We start from the raw sequence: 17767 nt of genomic DNA, 5'->3' as shown, positions 1-17767 counted from the left end.
TGGCGTATATATATATATATATATATATATATATATATATATATATATATATATATATATATATTACCGAATTAATCAAATAGTTATATTTCTAATTAAATTGACACTGCTCCTTCATGACTTTGTAGTTTTTTGCCATTGCCTTGCAATTTTTTGTTAGTAGCTTGTGATGTAGCTAGCAAATTTCTCGACTACTTTATATTACGTGTAGCTCATATTTTGACAAGTCAGTTTCAAAGTAGCACCCCAACACTGGATACAACAGGGAAAATGAGCAAAAAAGGCAGCCAATGAAGCATTATCCTTAGCAATGCCTGTCCACTTTGCAGTTTTATCTAGTTATCTCACCTAACAAGAGAAAAGCATGTGTTGAATTTCATTTTAGCTTAGTACCATTAGTATTATCAAATATAGTAACGCCCTCACTGTAACCTTAGATAACACTATACTTTCATAGACCAAAATAAGCAATTTCCTATGTATCATTCCATTCAGTAATGATGGAAGAGTCCCAATCGCGAACACACCACCCATAATCCATTACTGCACCGGTGAATTGGCCTATAGAGTCATTTAACATGCCAGTAATTAGCGTTCCTCAGGAGCCCAGAGAGAGCGTTGTTCACCGCTCCAATGTGGAGCTCAGCAGCCTACAGCTCTATCTATAACTCTGACAGAAGCCTCAGCACTGTAAGTCCCTCTGTGGCACCCTCCCCAATCTATAGAGAGGATGATGAATGCCCCATCCTCTCTGACATCACAATCAGAGCGCACTAGCAGTCCCTCTCTCTCTTGAACTCTCTTTGTCCTCTTGTCTTTCACGCTATCATTCTCTCACTTTGTCTCTCGCTTCAAACATGATTCTTTCCCTTTATCTCGCTTGCTCTCAGTCTCTATGAAGTGTCCCCTTTTTTCGCCCACGAGCCGCCTACTTTCCTTTCCTCTTTTTACTACCGCCGTAATTTCGTTCGGCTGGAAAACAAATTCGGTGACAAATCCAGGATCAGACACAGACCGGATTATTCCATTCTAAAGAGCAGACACTGAATTATAAGATATCAAATTCCACCTATTGTATATGACACAATTTGGAATTAAAAAAAACCTTTCCGTCAACCTTTTTAGAACACACAAATAAAAAAAATTAAAAAAAAAGTATTAAGGGGGTGTTTACAGAAAACTGTAATCAACTGAAAACGGACAGCATTTGGTGGCTTGAAAGTGCATGCATTTCAAAGTGCAAGTTTTTGAAAACGATGCCATTATCATGTCCGTGTAAAAATCAAAAACGTGAATTTGTGAAAATGGTGACATCATGCACATTATGTGTTCAGTCTATAGACATGTATGTATGTAGCTTCTTCACAAAGTCACATCGCCAACTACTGGCCTGGCATGCATGTTACTGTATTTGGAATCCTTTTCACGGATCTGTGTGAAAGGGGATTGTTTTTACAATGTTGTCGTCTATCCATGAAAATTTTCAAAAGCACAAAGGAAAAACTTTTCTGTTTTTAATACAATCATTGTCGTGTAATCATACCCTAAATTGTAAGTATATATCATGGTAGTATTTGATACACTGGATTTAATTAATGCTACATTAAAATAAAAGATCACTATAGTCTTTCTTTTGATTTTGGGGTGGCATTCTTGGAATTCGATGCATTACACATTTTAGATGTTTATATATATATATATATAAATAATATTACATTTTATCTGTGTTGGTTGGATGTAGACAGAGCAGAAACTGAATTTTCAGCTATCAAAATCCACCTATACTATATGAGTGAAGTTTTTTTTAATTTTTTTTTTCAAAAGTTAACTTAATAGCTAATCACCTTCTCAATGGCACACAAAGCCATTTTACTTTCAACTGATGTTTTCATAGTATTCAATGCATCGATTGTTTTAGATATCATATTTAGTTCCCTTCAGTTTTCTATCATTTAATTTTCTGTAATGTTATCTGCATTGGTCGATATAGATAAAGAGCAAACACTGAATTATTAGCTATAAAATTCCATCTATTGTATAGGAGCACAATTTGGAATTCAAAAACTCTTCTGCCAAGCTGTGCTATAACCCACAGAAATCGATTCGATCTCATCAAGACCTTTAGAAAATGTATGCACTGGCAATCATTATAGTCAGGGCCAAAAGTTGAGAAATGTCTGCACCGCTCCGACCCTGCACACACCAGAACCTCAGCCAACTTCTCAAGGCCATGTTTTGGCCTTTATGGTGCATTGTTGCACTAAATAATTCCACACACAAACTTAATAGTTCACAACTGATTACGCTTCAGGACAAAAATTAGATGGCAGGAAAAATTACATTTGAATGCTTTTGTTTTTGCTCGCAATCTTTTGCGTTCCCATGAGAAACTTCACATTTGTGCATACAACTTTTGTGTTCCTCGCTAGCAAAAGGTTTTTAAGCAAAAGAAACGTTTGTCGAGCAAAGTGATATGTTTGTGGGCGAACAGAAAATTGATAACGAAAATAATATAAGGTAGGAGGAAAAAATACAGTTTATGTGTCGACAAAAACTAAGATTAAAAAAATATTTTTTCATATAATCAAATTATAGTTAATAATGTCGGTGATTGACTTACTTGAACTATATGAGATTAAAAGCAGGATAGGTTATTTGGTTCAAAAACATTTTTTGTTATGCTGGTTGAAAGTCTTTTCACATCCCGATAGCAATCAATAAGGTAAGTGGTCTAAATGTATTTATGTGTATTTATATCGTCTGTGGAAGGCACAGGATCATTAAATGTTTGACCAATCAGATTATTCGGTCCGAACATTAGGATAGACTGTCCTACCTGCCTGTCAACGTATGTATTTGCATACCTCTGCGCACCGTTCACACAGACATGACACGTCATCAGCGCAGTCCATTTTACAAACACATTTTACAGCTTGTGTATATTCTGTGTATATTTAATGTGCAATTTGCCTATTGTTGGTATAGTGTTGTAAAGCACTTTGGTCAACTCCGGTTGTTTTTAAACTGTGCTATATAAATAAAATTGTATTGTATTGTATTACTCTATTGCAGACTGAGCGAGAATGGAAGGCGTTATTATTTTAATATTATGTGCTTTGTACTGTAATGTTTTCTCACTGGTGAATGAGACATGAGGTAATCTGACAGCATTGCATTCATCCGCCACCAACGCCGTCTCTTATCGTGTCAATGATTAGCCTCTGGGCTGCCTGTGCTGCCTGTCCTTCATGTGTTTTGGAGGAGGCGTGGCTTTGCAGAGTGATTATGCAGGGAGGGTTGGGTCTTGCTTTCAAAGCTAGCTTGATATTGCTAGCCTCTCCGAAATCGCCTACCCTACAACTGTAATCGGGCATACACACAACTTAAGCGAAGTTTAAGTTTTTGAATATGCTCTTTCTGGGGCAACACACTAAATACAGCTAAAGTTGACAAATTATTATTTATTTAAAAAAAAAAAAAAACACTAGCTTTCTATTTTTTATATTCTATCTACTTGTTTTTCTTTGTGTGTGTATATATACACATATATATATATATATACACACACACACACCTTGCTACGTGTACTGCGTTAGGCTAACCGAGACTTGTCATTTGCACTTATATACTGTTGCTCTTTTGTTAGTTTTGACTGCTTTTATTGTCCTCATTTGTAAGTCGCTTTGGATAAAAGCGTCTTCTAAATGACTAAAAAATAAATAAATAACTATAGCATAAAAATTCCCAAAACTGTACTCAACATAACACAAGCTCAGGATTTCACAACAAGGAATGTGTTTACATGTAGTTTTTAGATGCTGATACATATATAACTTAAAACAATGTAATATTTGGTTTAATTTTGCTCTCTCATCAAATAAAATGGGATTTTTGTTAACTAACATCAGATGTCATTTTAGTCAGAGTAAAATGAACAAGTATCACATTTAAAAAAAATAATAATTTAAACTACATTTTAAATATCAACACCGCCTATCCTATCAGACAGTCTTTCTCAGGTTTATGGGAAGAAAAAAAAATCAATTTAATGGACGTGATTGTGACTGCGCTTTCTACCCCCACCTATCAGAGACTCTGTCTGTCTTTAATGTCCATCTGTCTCTCAGTGTCTGTTTATTCTAGTCCTCTGAGGTTGCACTGTAGTTTTTTTCATGCACATTTGCACATTAAGAGGTTTGCAATGCCAACTCAGTCTCTTATAGAATTTAGTTTGTAGTCATCCAGATCCACCAGAGGCACTGCAGGAGTGTTCTTAGGTGCAAAAATGCAAACAAAGGGTGCAATCAAGCTTTAAAACATTTGATGTGTCCCGGAACAGCTGATCTCTAATGAAATATTTGTGTGGATTATTTGTGGATTATTGTAATGTTTTTATCAGCTGTTTGGTCACTCACTCTGACGGCACCCATTCACTGCAGAGGATCCATTGGTGAGCAAGTGACGTAATGCTAAATTTCTTAAAATCTGTTCAGATGAAGAAACAAACTCAGCTAGGCCTATATCTTGGATGGTCCGAGGGTGAGTACAGTTTCAGCAAACTATTCCTTGAATAGAGAAGATTATCAGTGAGTACTGACCTAAATTTGACTCACTCCTTTAATCAGAATAAAAAAAATAATCATAGAGGTTTGGAATGACATGAAGTATATAATAAAGGAATTAGTAAATACAATAAATAATAACAGAGCAAATAATATTTTTTATTGTTATGGATAAACTATTCCTTGAAGAGATGTAAAAATCAGCAGGTTTCTATTCATTTCTTCAATTAGTCAATTCCATCTTTAAAAATTTTAGTTTTAACCAAGCTTTTCCCTGCAGAGAAAATATATGGAGTGGAGGATTGTGGGTCTCTCAATGTGGCCCTAAAACATTTTCTAATCCACTTTTATTCCTCACCAAGGTCTATTAATCTGGGAAGCAGATACTTATCCATCTCTGATTTATCCGCTCATAAATGAGCTGACATATGGATGAGATTAAGCATTGGCATGGTGTAAGGTTTATAGTTAAGGTTTATGATTTAAGCCGGGCCTATGAGATTCCAGTGGCGTAATGAGAGTCCACTGGTGTAATGTGAAGCTTAGCCCAGTGGATCTTAGCCTTCAGGCCTCAATGAGAGTGAAAAAAGGAATAAATAAAAGACAGCGTTTGAATGAGCTCCTGCAATTTATTTAAACACAGGACTAACTAATTTCATAGATTTTTTTTCCCCCATCCAGAGTAGCACACACAACTGAGTTCATGAGTAAAAACTCTTAGGTTTGGACTCCACCTATAAACCAGGTCATCACGTGCAGTAATGATCTCCAGATAGTTGCATAAGTTAAAAGTTCCTTTATATTTCTTTCTCAAAAAATAAATATATTCTCGCCTCCACTGCTTTCATTTATTTCTTTTACAATATTAAAGAGGCAAGAATGCTTTAATTAAGAGCAAAACGCTGTGATCAAGCAACTCTCTCTGTGAACCAACAATATATTATGACAGTTGGCCTGTTTAACTACTGCAAATTCTAAAGGGCTTCACATCATTGTGCTGTAGCCTGGTAACGGAATCCTCAGCCTGTGCATTCAACAAACGAATCATCCAATTACACAAGCCAAATGAGACAAATACCTCAAAACTCACTGGTGGACACAGTGGTGACAGTGTCAAGACTTCCCACTTAATCATCAGTGTGTTTCTTACTAAGAAGTGCTTCAATCCAAGCCTTATTTCAGTCACAAAACAATCTATTTATTAATGTTTTTTTCCTTTTTTTTAAACTCCCCAGCATTGCCTTCCTATTCCATTTTCACTTTGAACCAGCAAAGAGTAAACAGGCTCTCAAGGTTCCGGAAATAATCTGGATTAATATGGATGAGACATCTCATTAACAGCAAAGGGGGGGGGGTGGGGGGGGGGGGGGGGGGGGGGGGGGCTAGAAAGCTCTCTTTCTCTACATATTTTAAAAATAAGGTTAAAAATATGTAGAGAAAGAGAGCTGCTCAATGAGACTATTTCTTACAAATGTTCCACTTCATTGTGGTAACATTGAAGCTATTCAAGATGTCCTTTAGCGGGAGACAAATTACTCAAGTCTACAGCCTTCGTAAATTCTTGACGACATCGAGTGGAATCACTGTCTGCCGTGAAAAGCACAAGTGGTACATGACGGATAAATGAATAAGCAGGTATTTATATGCATCAGGGGTGAACAGGAAAGAGTGTGTTTGTCATCCAAACCATCCATCGTCCAGGCCAGATCCTGAGTCAAACATGCAACGACGTCTGTAGAGTTTATTGCAGGAGAACACAATAAATTGAATGGTGCTGGCTTTGTCTTAGTGTGTGTGTGTGTGTGTGTGTGTGTATATGATGGAGAATGTACACAATTGCAGCAGCTCAGACATTTTGGAAAATCAATGCTAGACATGATATAAACTAAACAATTTATATGACAGACTACACACAGCCATTAATCTGTATAACAACAGTGTATATCATCAACTTCTCTGGACTAAAAAAAAAAGTTATTTACTTTGTTAATTTGTGGCCCCCGAAGGATTTATTTATTTTTTTATTTTTTTATTTAAAGTTAAAAATGCAATTCATTTACACAATGACTTAAGTGCAACTATTTTATGAAGAGCATGTTTTTAATTTGTGAATTACATTTTTTTTTTAAGGCTTTAATTTAATAATAAAAACTTTTTTAAAGGGGTCATATGATGCGATTTCAAGTTTTCCTTTCTCTTTGGAGTGTTACAAGCTCTTGGTGCATAAAGCAGATCTGTGAAGTTGCAAAGACTAAAGTCTCAAATCCAAAGAGATATTCTTTATAAAAGTTAAGAGTCAGCCACACCTACCTAAAACGGCCCCCACATATCTATGTCACTATGTGGAAATATTAACCCAAATGTGCACGCAAAGAAAGGCGGCGTGGTTTCAGGAACAGCAGTAGTGTTGATGCAGCCATGTCAGGGAGATGCTGTATTTCAGTGCGGAAATCATAGCACGTCAGCTGTCTTAACCGTGGCTTGTGTACTGCGTCATCACGCGACTCTGTTGCCCTTTCAGGCTTGAACTGATGGTAAAACTAACGACATTATTAACTGTCTTGATATTTACTTTGAAAGCTGAAGCTCGCGATTATGATAAGGGGCGTTACATTTCCAACGCGTGCTTGCGGTGTTCGGCCAATCACAATGCACTGGGTCAGCTGGCCAATCAAAGCAGACTGCGCTTGTCGGAAGGAGGGACTTTGTAGAAAACAAAGCGTTTGAGAGAGGCGGGGCATAGAGGACCTACAATAATGTACAGTATTTGAAAAATAATGTGTTTTTTGAACATTAAAGCATGTCAACATTCTGTTACACCAACTACACAAAATAATGATTTTTAAAATAGCATCATGACGCCTTTAAAATTATTAATTTATTTAAAACAACAATAATATTAATTTAAAAACTGCTTCATTGCATATTAATATTTTTGACAACTTTTGCCCACCAAACCAAAATCATGTGATCAAAAAAGAAAGAAAGAAAGAAAGAGAGAAAAACATGGTCGTCGTTGTAAAAAAATAAATTTTAATCCTATGAGCAGTAGGCACTGTCTAGTTGAACACCCTGTAAATTCTGACATATTATAATATTTGTGATTTATTTTAGCACTTCCACTGATACCGTTTTTTTTTTTTTCTTCTTCCCCTTTTGGACATATGAGGTCATTTCTAGGTTTGAAGTCCCTTCTAAGTTTATCATCTTCTGGAGCATCCGCAGAGAGTTTATTTCCCCCGAGGCTGTAAAAACACACACAGTCTTATTTTATAAAGTTGACACTCCAATAGGGACTGCTGTCCTCCTCACAGAGTATGAGAGACAAGTATTTTATTGTCAGAATAAAACATTACCTCATCGTCACCTTTACAACAATTGCCATACTGTCTGAGCAATGCCCATTGTCAAGGTTAATCGAAACAGACAGTCTTATGAAGATTTAACGCAGCAAAACAAGAGCATAGCTATTCGTCTGGCCGGCGGGGAGAAAATAAATGATTAATTATTAGGATATATACAGCAATTTAGTGAGTTCATACCTATCGATGAACAACTGTAGAGAGAATCAGTGCACAATTACTGGAAACTAGATCACTGTATAGCATTACTAGCTTACCAAACATTTTTCTAAGTTAATTGGCTCTGACAGACTAGGTGTCACAACAACCTAAGAATGGAAAATTACAATTCCCTTCACAACACATCTGTAATTTAGCCTATTTATATTGTCTGATGTTGATGTGACACAGACTCATGACACACAGTATTACAATAAAAAAAAAAAAGATACTAATAATTACTGTTTCTTGATACCAATTCTATAGATATAATCTAAACAATTTATATGTGACAGACAATTTACAGTCATTCATCTGTATAACAACAGTGAATCACAGCTCAACCGTACCTTCTCTGGGCTTACAAAAAAAAGGGTTAAGGGTTATTTAATTTGTGGCCAAATTATTATTATTTTTTTAAATTTAATTACACATCTGTAATTTAGCCTATTTATATATATTGTCAGATGTTGATGTGACACAGACTCATCATGACACACAGTAGTACAATCAAAAAATTATACTAATAATTACTGATTCTTGATACCAGTTGTGTTTGTTTTGTTTCCAGTGTTTAACTATTAATATAAGTTAAATATTACTGTAAAATAACAATTATGAATAAATAAAAAAATTTACTATGCATGTAGTCTACAAGCCATGTAGCTTTTGAGTAATTTTCAATTAAGTCAGCCAAAACATTGCCACAAAAAAGAAAGTAAATAGTTAGTAACTATTTGTAAAGTAAACTATTTGTAAAGTGTTTTCCCTGCATAGCTGAGAGAAATTAATTGAAAAGACAACAGTAAGGAGCTGGCAATATATTAGCCCCTAAATATGACAATATATGAGTGTGTATGAATACTATACTGTATATGTAATGTATATATTAGAGTAATATTAATGAATTATTATGCAATGTTTTGAGCAACTGGCAGACTGTCCTTAGAGACAGAGCTCTGCATCTGTCGACAAGCTGTCAGTGATGGAAGATAGAGTTGTGTTTACTGTAATGAGAAATGCATGAAGTTGAGAGCAATCTTCACACATCATAAAAACTTGCTTAATTTTAAACTGACAGCCATCAGTACTTGGGTAAGAACTGATTTAAATGTTGACACTAGTCGTATATCTGACTGTTGCTTTGGCTAATTATGTCAACCAATCAAAGCACAGAATTTCTCATAAGCTATAGAGTATAACAGTCGGGTTCTGGAAATAAAAATCCTATTAATCCTAATCTCCACTGGGGAATTTAATTTTAATGATATCTTAAAAAAATAAATAAATAAAACATGTTTAACAGCAGCAGAATTCCTATAGTGAAACACTACATTACCCATGATTCTGGAAAAAAAAAAAAAGAAAAAAAAACACTACACCAATCAAAGAATCAAATGAATTGCGCCAAAAACACTACTTAAAAACTATAGTTGTATATATATATATATATGTTTTCTATAGATAATCAACATTTTTTTAATTCAATAGTTTTACATTTATCCATTGTCTTTATTTTCAATGATGTAATTGATGGGATTGTACATTAAAGTCTTTATGCACACACCTTTGTCTTTCCCCCCAATTTTTTTAATTCTTATATGCGAAACATACCATAATAAGGCTGCTGAAAAAGTGGGCGGGCACTGTTGCACTCTACAACAGTCATTCCTGGTGCTCTAATCTGATTGGACAACACAATTCCACAACTTGCATGGTGATGTCAGAGAAACAATGTTATTCTTCAAGCATTCAAAAAGACACTTCACTATGAAAACTCAGAGGTAAGTGCAGCTTGACATAAACAAAGCTTATTTAACAGAAATATATTTGCTTCAGGCAGCAGTAAGCATTATTTCCCCCAGCTGAGGCATCAATAAGGATACAGCAAAAGTTACTGTGTTTAAAAATGATTTCATATATAAACTTGACTTAATATTTATTTATTGCCGCCTAGTGGGCACTACAGTCCTAAATCCTTATCTAGTGCCCACATCTCTACTGTAACAAGAATTCTTATGGCCTGTTGTAAAGCCAGGCTCAGACTACAGCAGTTTTTGAATCCTAACTGATTATGAAATCTGGTTGCATCACGCACATGAGAATTTTTACAAATTGTCTTCTCTCAAATCTCAAACATGATTTGAAAAAATCGTTGCCACATTACACACTACAAGATATTATTAAGGTTATCGTGCCAAAGCAAGCACCTCACCTGATCTCATGCAGAAGTAGGACATATTGGATAATGAAATGAATATTTTCTGTTCTTCAGTGAAGGTGAAGTTGAACTGAAGTATCTGTTAACAGTAATGTGTTAGATAACGGCGTCAGCCTCAATGGCTAAGAGGACGAGGAGAGAGACACGTCGTCCATCAATTTAAAATCCTAAATATCAAACATAGTTGATATTATTTGATGTGTCTGCGAGCAGATCGGGAGGGTTAAGATTAGACCTGAAAATGCCTTACATTACCAGATAATCTGGGCCGAACATTGTAACTGACCGAGGCCCTACACAAGACTTTTTTTAATTTTCAGGGATAAATCGGCCTAAAATTCCTGTAGTGTGAGCCTGGTTTAAAATGTATTTATAAAGGACAAACACACTCTTTCTCCCGACACGGTAGTAACACACACACACAAATAAAGATGGCAGAATTTGCAGTCTACTCTTAAACCAGGAGCTCGGCCCATTGCCAACAGGTGTATATGTCACAATGACCTTTTCCTAAGCACATCTCAAGAGCGGCAGTGAATCAGCACCCCGGCCCTCTACATTATTTAAGTGACTGCTCTAACAGTACACTAACAGCAGCGCTCTTACAGAAGAATAATAGCAGCGAATGTATTAAAGTTCCAGCCCGCTTAGAGAATTGAGAACTTGTTTGAACTCTGTCTGTAAGCAGAGAACAGCCCTTCATTGGGATGTAAATGCATTCCTGGGTTATTTGAATTCATGAGGTGTAACCCATAGGAATGGGACAGTCCGCGTTTGGGGTAGATTGTAAGTTGAGTGTCTGTTATTGTCCATCTCTATTGCATGTTTACTAAAACACACACACACAAACAATTGAAAAGCAATGCAGTGGTACGTAAAAACATGCCCCTAAAACAGTGTAGCATTAAAGGAATAGCTCACCCAAAAATGAAAATTTGCTGAAAATTTACTATCCATCCAAGATGTAGATGATTTAGTTTCTTCATCAGAACATTTGAAGAAATTTTGCATCTCACCAATGGATCTTCTGTAGTGAATGGGTGCCGTCAGTATGAGAGTTCAAACAGCTGATAAAAACATCACAATAATCCACACGTCTCCAGTCCATCAATTAACGTCTTGTGAAGTAAAAAGCTGAGTGTTTGTAGGAAAGAAATCCATCGTTACAACGTTTTTAACTTCAAACCGTTGATTCCAGCTAAACCTCGAGTCCAGAGAAAAGATTCTCTCATCTGAATCAAGGACAGTTTCTAAGTGAAAACAGTCAAAAACAGTTCTAAACATGTGGGTGGATTTTGATGTGAGAGGAAAACAGGGGATGGACTTTTTTTACTGGAGGATGCATTAGTGTGGATTATGGACTCGTATTTTGGCCCGAAGCGATGGTTTAAAGTTCAAACTTGACTTAAAGTCTTGGGAAAACTATTCCTTTCATTTGAATTGTCTTTCAGTAACATCATGGCAAACTCGACTGGAAGCCTGGAGCTCCAGGGACTAGAGCACACGGTTTTCCCCGAGTACACAGAGCATCCAACTCCTGCAACTGTCCAGACAAACAAGCCTGAGGAAAAGGGCCAAAACAAGAGAAAAGCCAGACAGCAGTGCCCCAAAAAGGAGCAAGAATGACACTCAAAGAAAAAAAATGGATCGCCGGACGACTGTGTGGGAGCAAATAATGAACAAAGCCCCCTTCCTGCGCCCCCTCGCATTTCTCTAAGAGACCTGATGGAGGCTGAGACAAAGTTAGTGTTCGGTGACGAACAGGACATTAGCCACAAGTCCCTGGCCTCCACGGCCACACAATTAATGTGTCAAGCGTCTGAAATAGGAGGGCCTCCGAGTGGACCTAATCTCAGCTTTCTGCCTCAAATTGACAAATGGCTCGACGCCAACTCGCACTACCAACAGAAGAAATATGCCACTGCAGCCAGCCGTTTCACTGCTGCACTAGAGGTACTCGATATTCAAATGATACCACAGGCTGCCCATCCTACAGACCTTTATCTGTTCATTTAATGCACTCACACACTAGATTGTTTGAAAATGTGAGTGCACATACACTCTTAGGTGGATCCTAAGGTGTTCAAATTCATTTTTATATGCAGTTGCTATAAGGAGCTGTCTGGCTGTTCAAGGTTGTTGAAAGAAAAAGGAAAAGCCCATCCAAGTATAAATCATAAAAATGCTTAAAGTAACCTCTTCTCAATAAACCACACAATTTGAGGTATCATGCATATGGCAAATTAAGCAGAACAATTTATGCACTCATTTAATATTTAATGTTTGAGGCTTCTTCAAATGCCCAACACTAAGCCTGAACAATAGAAATAAATGTGAGGGTACGTGATAATTTAAATAACTTTAAATATAGAAATCATTCAGTACCATGGTATTTATCAAAAAGTGCTGTGCCATCTGATACCATAACGTTACTGAGATTGTATTTTAATTGAACTGACTAATGTACAATATTACAATTCTGGCCAAAAAAAATAAATACATTCAGTAGTGTTATCAATTCATTTTAAATTTGAATAGTGTTATATGGCATCAAATGATCATAATTCTGGCCTGTTCTTGCTATTACCTGGATCCCACATTAACAGACTTTAACCATGTTTATGTGGATCTGCAGAGTGTCTCAGCTGAGATTAATATCATTTGTTGTCATACAATATATGAGGTCAAATTAGATAAAGGCCATCGAGAGAGTATTTATACACACTTTGTTGTAAAGTGAAGAGAATATTTTGCTTTTAATTAAGCTGTATGGTCATCACTGAGTTCACAATACATTCAAAAACATTCAGTGCTCAAGGTAAAATTCTTCATATTGTTTGGCTTTTTTATTGCATTACTCAGCTTGGGTCACAGAAATGCATCAAGCAGATCCTTGTAATGTGACGGTAACGTCATGTGCCCGAGTTTGTGGCCCTCAAATGCACTTGTAACATTTTCCAGCTTTCATTCATTTAAAAAGAAAACGTGTATTAAATTTGATTTGAAAATTAGTCAACAATATGTTATAAGCAGGATTATGTTGGTCAACATTTTTCCTTATCTCAACTAATGCGAGCTACCTTGGATTTCTCCAACCTTTTCTATCTCTCAGCTGTGTTCCAAAGTCACTGTGTTTGAGAAACCTTTTAATGCTGATTATGAAGACATTTGCCAGCTTTATTGAGTCCAGAATTGTAGCCTGCTATCTCCGAATGAAAAGGCCTAACCCGGCATTGCTGCATTCCTACAGGTAAATCACACACAGGACACGCAGCACACAACATGAGAATTTTCAGGCCCTGGGCCCCTCAAAAAATTACTGCTATTGATTATTGTTGTTTATAAAATGATTTATACAGAAGTACTCTGATGTTCACAAAAGTAACAGTAAAGACATTTATAATGTTACAAAAAATTATATTTCAAATAAATGCTGTCATTTTGAGCTTGGTATACATCAAATAATACTGAAAAAAAGTGATTTGCACAACCTTGATAATAAAAAAATGTTTCTTGAGTAGCAACTCAGCATATTAGAATGAAAGATCATGCGACACTGAAGACTGGAATAATGGCTTCTGAAAATTAAGCTATGCCATTACAGGAATAAATTACGTTTTAAAAATATAAAAATCGTAAAACTGTAGAAAATCGTAATAGTTCACAATATTACTGTCTTACTGTATTTTTGATCAAATAATTGCAGCCTTGGTGAGCATAAAAATATCTTACAAACAGTAGCGCAAGTGTATAAATAGTAGTTATGTACTATCTATTTGTGTTATACCATAGTAGTGTTGATTAATTAATAAAACCTAAAAATATTACAAAATTCTATTCAAAATTATTTTTTTTATAAAAATGAATTATAGATAATTATGAATCCACCGATACTGAAATTTTGGACAATACTGAAACAAATCATTATTTTTTATTATTTTTTATGGGCAATAACCAATAAAGATCAGATACTGTAAATCTATATTGTTTATAAAAATAGTTTTTATTAAAACACAATCAAAACTATCATTATATGCACACAACAACTCATTTCACCATTAATTCGTAAAGTGAAACTGCTCATCAAATGAAAGTGCTCTTAAAAAGGTCAAATCTGCTCCATAATTCATCTCTATGCCCTTAAATTAGTGCCAGATGATGATGATTCTGAATCTTAAGATAGGCAGAAACAAACACAGAATATTGGACAATGGAATTCAATAATAGGCAAAACCGATAAATAAGTGCCAATATCAAAACCTTGTCTATAATGCAATAAAGACAAAACGTATGTAGTGCTGAAAAAAGACAGTTACAACCATCATAAGCTGGGTCTGTAAACTCAAAAGTGGCCATGACAGTTTCATAGAGGTTCAATCAGTCCGCACATGATCCGCAACACTCACTCAGAGTAGATGGATGTTGATTGGCGTGTTTGAGTGTAGTGTGACAACAGTCATTTTTTAAGTGGACTGTGAGAGTAAAGCCTCCTGACCTCCAATTAACTGTGTCTGCTGTATCCAGTAAGTCATGCCCCTGTGCTGTTCTCCTTTGCTCCTCCATTAGTGAGAGAGAAAGAGAGAGAGTTTGCGGTTTCTCTGAGCTATAACTCATCCTGACTGCATTGTACCCTTGAAAAGTTCTGAACAGCTTAAGAAATGAAATGCAAGCCTGTGCAGCTCCCTCTGCAGACTAGAGGATGAAGGGAACGGGCTGAATAAGCTGACGTAATACTAGATATTTATTCATTCTGCATTTAAACTACAGTTAAAGTCAATATGAAATCAAAAATCAGTTGATCAATGTAATTGGCAATGTGGCTATTTAAGCATTCATTATGGTTCAAATGTGTTACGCAACTGCCAGTTTTAACCATCTTCAGTTAAAATGGACCTTCTACAGTGAATGGGTGCCGTCAGAATGAAAGTCCAAACAGCTGATAAAAACATCACAATAATACACAAGTAAACCACATGATTCCTGTCCATCAATTCAAATTTTGTGAAGCGAAAAGCTTTATATTTGTAAGAAACAAATCCATCAAGACATTTTTAACATTGCTTCTGGCAAGTCCTCTATCCATAATTGTTTTCTCAAGTGAAAAAGTTGCCTCGTCTGAATCAGAAGAGAAATATGCACAGATCAAGCACCGTTTACAAATGAAAACATTCCAAAGCCATTCTAAACAAATATGTCTATGGATTTGGATGTGAGAGGACAACAGGGAATGGACTTTTTCACTGGAAGAAGCATTATTATGAATTATGGACCAGAAGCGACGGTTTAAAGTTAGTGTCTTAATGATGGATTTGTTTCTTACGGACACAGAGCTTGTCGCTTCACAAGATGTTAACTGATGGATGTTAACTGATTTGTGGATTATTATGATGTTTTTATTAGCTGTTTGGACTTTCATTCTGACGGCACCCATTCACAACAGAAGATCCACTGGGGAGCAAGTGATGTAATGCTAGATTTCTCAAAATCTGTTCCCATGAAGAAACAAACTCATCTTATCTTGGATGGCCTAAGAGTGAGTACATCTTCAGCAAATTTTCATTTTGGGGTGACCTATTCCTTTAAAAATTATTTAGCAAAATGAATTTGATTATTTTAAGTTAAATGCTAAACCATCAGATTTGTTATCATCAGATTTTGTCAAGAGATTGGCATTTGGTAACTCATGCCTGGTTAAGGCCATGTAATAGAAATAGAAACACATGCTACAACATGTAATATCTGCAAATCTTGTCAGCTTGTGTCCCATCTGTCAGTGTTGTTGCTAGCAGTGTGCTACTTTATGTAGAAAAAACATATACTGTAAAAGTGTAAAAATATACACGTCACATATAGAAAATGATTTTCTGTGAGAGAGCACTGGGAACATTAAAAATAAACCTGACACTCAAAATAGCCTGAAAACGAAATCATATGCAGGGAAGTTGGGGGGAATCATATGTGACCCTGGACCACAAAACGAATCATAAGGGTCAGTTTTTCATATAAAATTGATGCATAACCATTGATGCATGGTTTGTTAGGATAGGACAATATTTGGCTGAGATACAATTTGAAAATCTGAGGGTGCAAAAAAAATCAAAATATTGAGAAAATTGCCTTTAAAGTTGTCCAAATTAAGTTTTTAGTAATGCATATTACTAATCAAAAATTAAGTTTTAATATATTTACAGTAGGAAATTTACAAAATATCTTAATGGAACATGATCTTTACTTAATATGGCATAAAACAAAAATCAATAATTTTGACTTATACAATGTATTTTTGGCTATTGCTACAAATATACCCCAGCGACTTAATGTTTATTTATTTTTGTAAAGAAGTTTCTTTTTGCTACCTAAGGCCGCATTTATATGATCAAAATACAGTAAAAACAGTAATATTTTGAAATATTACTATTTAAAAGTAATAATTTTCTATTTAAAGGGGCCATATGATGCAAATTAAATTTTTCCTTTCTCTTTGGAGTGTTACAAGTTCTTGGTGCATAAAGAAGATCTATAAAGTTGCAAAGACTAAAGTCTCAAATCCAAAGAGATATTCTTTATAAAAGTTAAGAGTCAGTCACGCCCCCCTAAAACGGCTCGTTCTAACACGCCCCCACATGTCTACGTCACGATGTGGGAATATTTGCATAACACCGCCCAAATGTTCACGCAAAGAGAGAAGGCGTAACTTTTATTCTCGCTGTAGTATTGTTGCTGCCGCCATGTCGTGAAGGCGCTGTGTTTCGTTGTGAAAGCGAAACTACTTTGTTTGGCCTTCCAAAAGAGGAAGATATCCGCTTCGTCATGCCTAGAGCTGATCCGTGCTGATCGCTGAGGAAATACGTCAACTTTGAGATATGGATCGCCGGATCGGCTTTCACCGTGGATGAAGCAGAGTCCAGCCCAGGGTCATCACATGTGGTTGCCGCAAGCCCGCCGGACGCTCTTTCGTAGAATCCGTCGGCAGCGCCGTTCTCAAGCCCACCGACCTCCGCTCACTCATCCCCGCCAGCCATTCCTCACTCTAGCCCCCGGCCTCTGCTCACTCTAGGCCGCCATGTGTGACGCTGTGTCTCGTTGTGAAAGCGAAACTACTTTGTTTGGCCTTCCAAAAGAGGACACGACTAGAAAACAGTGGTTAAGTTGTATTTACAACACTGTTCCAGAACACTTCAACCCAAATATTCAGATGTGTGCAGCACATTTTATGGAGGACTGTTTCCTGGTATAGTAGACTACAATGCTGGCTGTTCTGACTCACAGACTGCAAGTACGTTTTTTTATATTTAAAGGATTTGCCACTGACAATTCAAACGTGAGTTTTGAGCAGTGTGGAGTAGCACTTGTTGTTTGTCATTTCTCCGATCACAAATGCAGACATGGTTTTATGTTTACGCGGCGCGATGCAAAGCAACGCG

The 17767-nt window shown here is 36.2% G+C and overlaps 2 protein-coding genes across 2 annotated transcripts in view; one reads left to right on the top strand and one right to left on the bottom strand.

Annotated features, from left to right (window-relative positions):
* The window catches only part of LOC107563764 (neuroligin-1-like), a 183729-nt gene that overhangs the window by 160838 nt on the left and 5124 nt on the right, over nt 1-17767 (bottom strand). The gene's annotated exons all lie outside the window — the stretch shown is intronic.
* Nucleotides 13502-17767, top strand: part of LOC107564921 (spermatogenesis-associated protein 16-like) — a 59037-nt gene continuing 54771 nt past the window's right edge. Inside the window, exon 1 of the mRNA XM_016250093.1 lies at nt 13502-13593. Coding sequence (XP_016105579.1) covers nt 13502-13593 — 92 coding nt within the window. The remainder of the gene's footprint in view (nt 13594-17767) is intronic.

This window comes from Sinocyclocheilus grahami, unplaced genomic scaffold (assembly GCF_001515645.1).
Source record: "Sinocyclocheilus grahami isolate Dianchi unplaced genomic scaffold, SAMN03320097.WGS_v1.1 scaffold25.1, whole genome shotgun sequence".
Classification (NCBI taxonomy): domain Eukaryota; kingdom Metazoa; phylum Chordata; class Actinopteri; order Cypriniformes; family Cyprinidae; genus Sinocyclocheilus; species Sinocyclocheilus grahami.
This window is presented reverse-complemented; position numbering and strand designations above follow the sequence as displayed.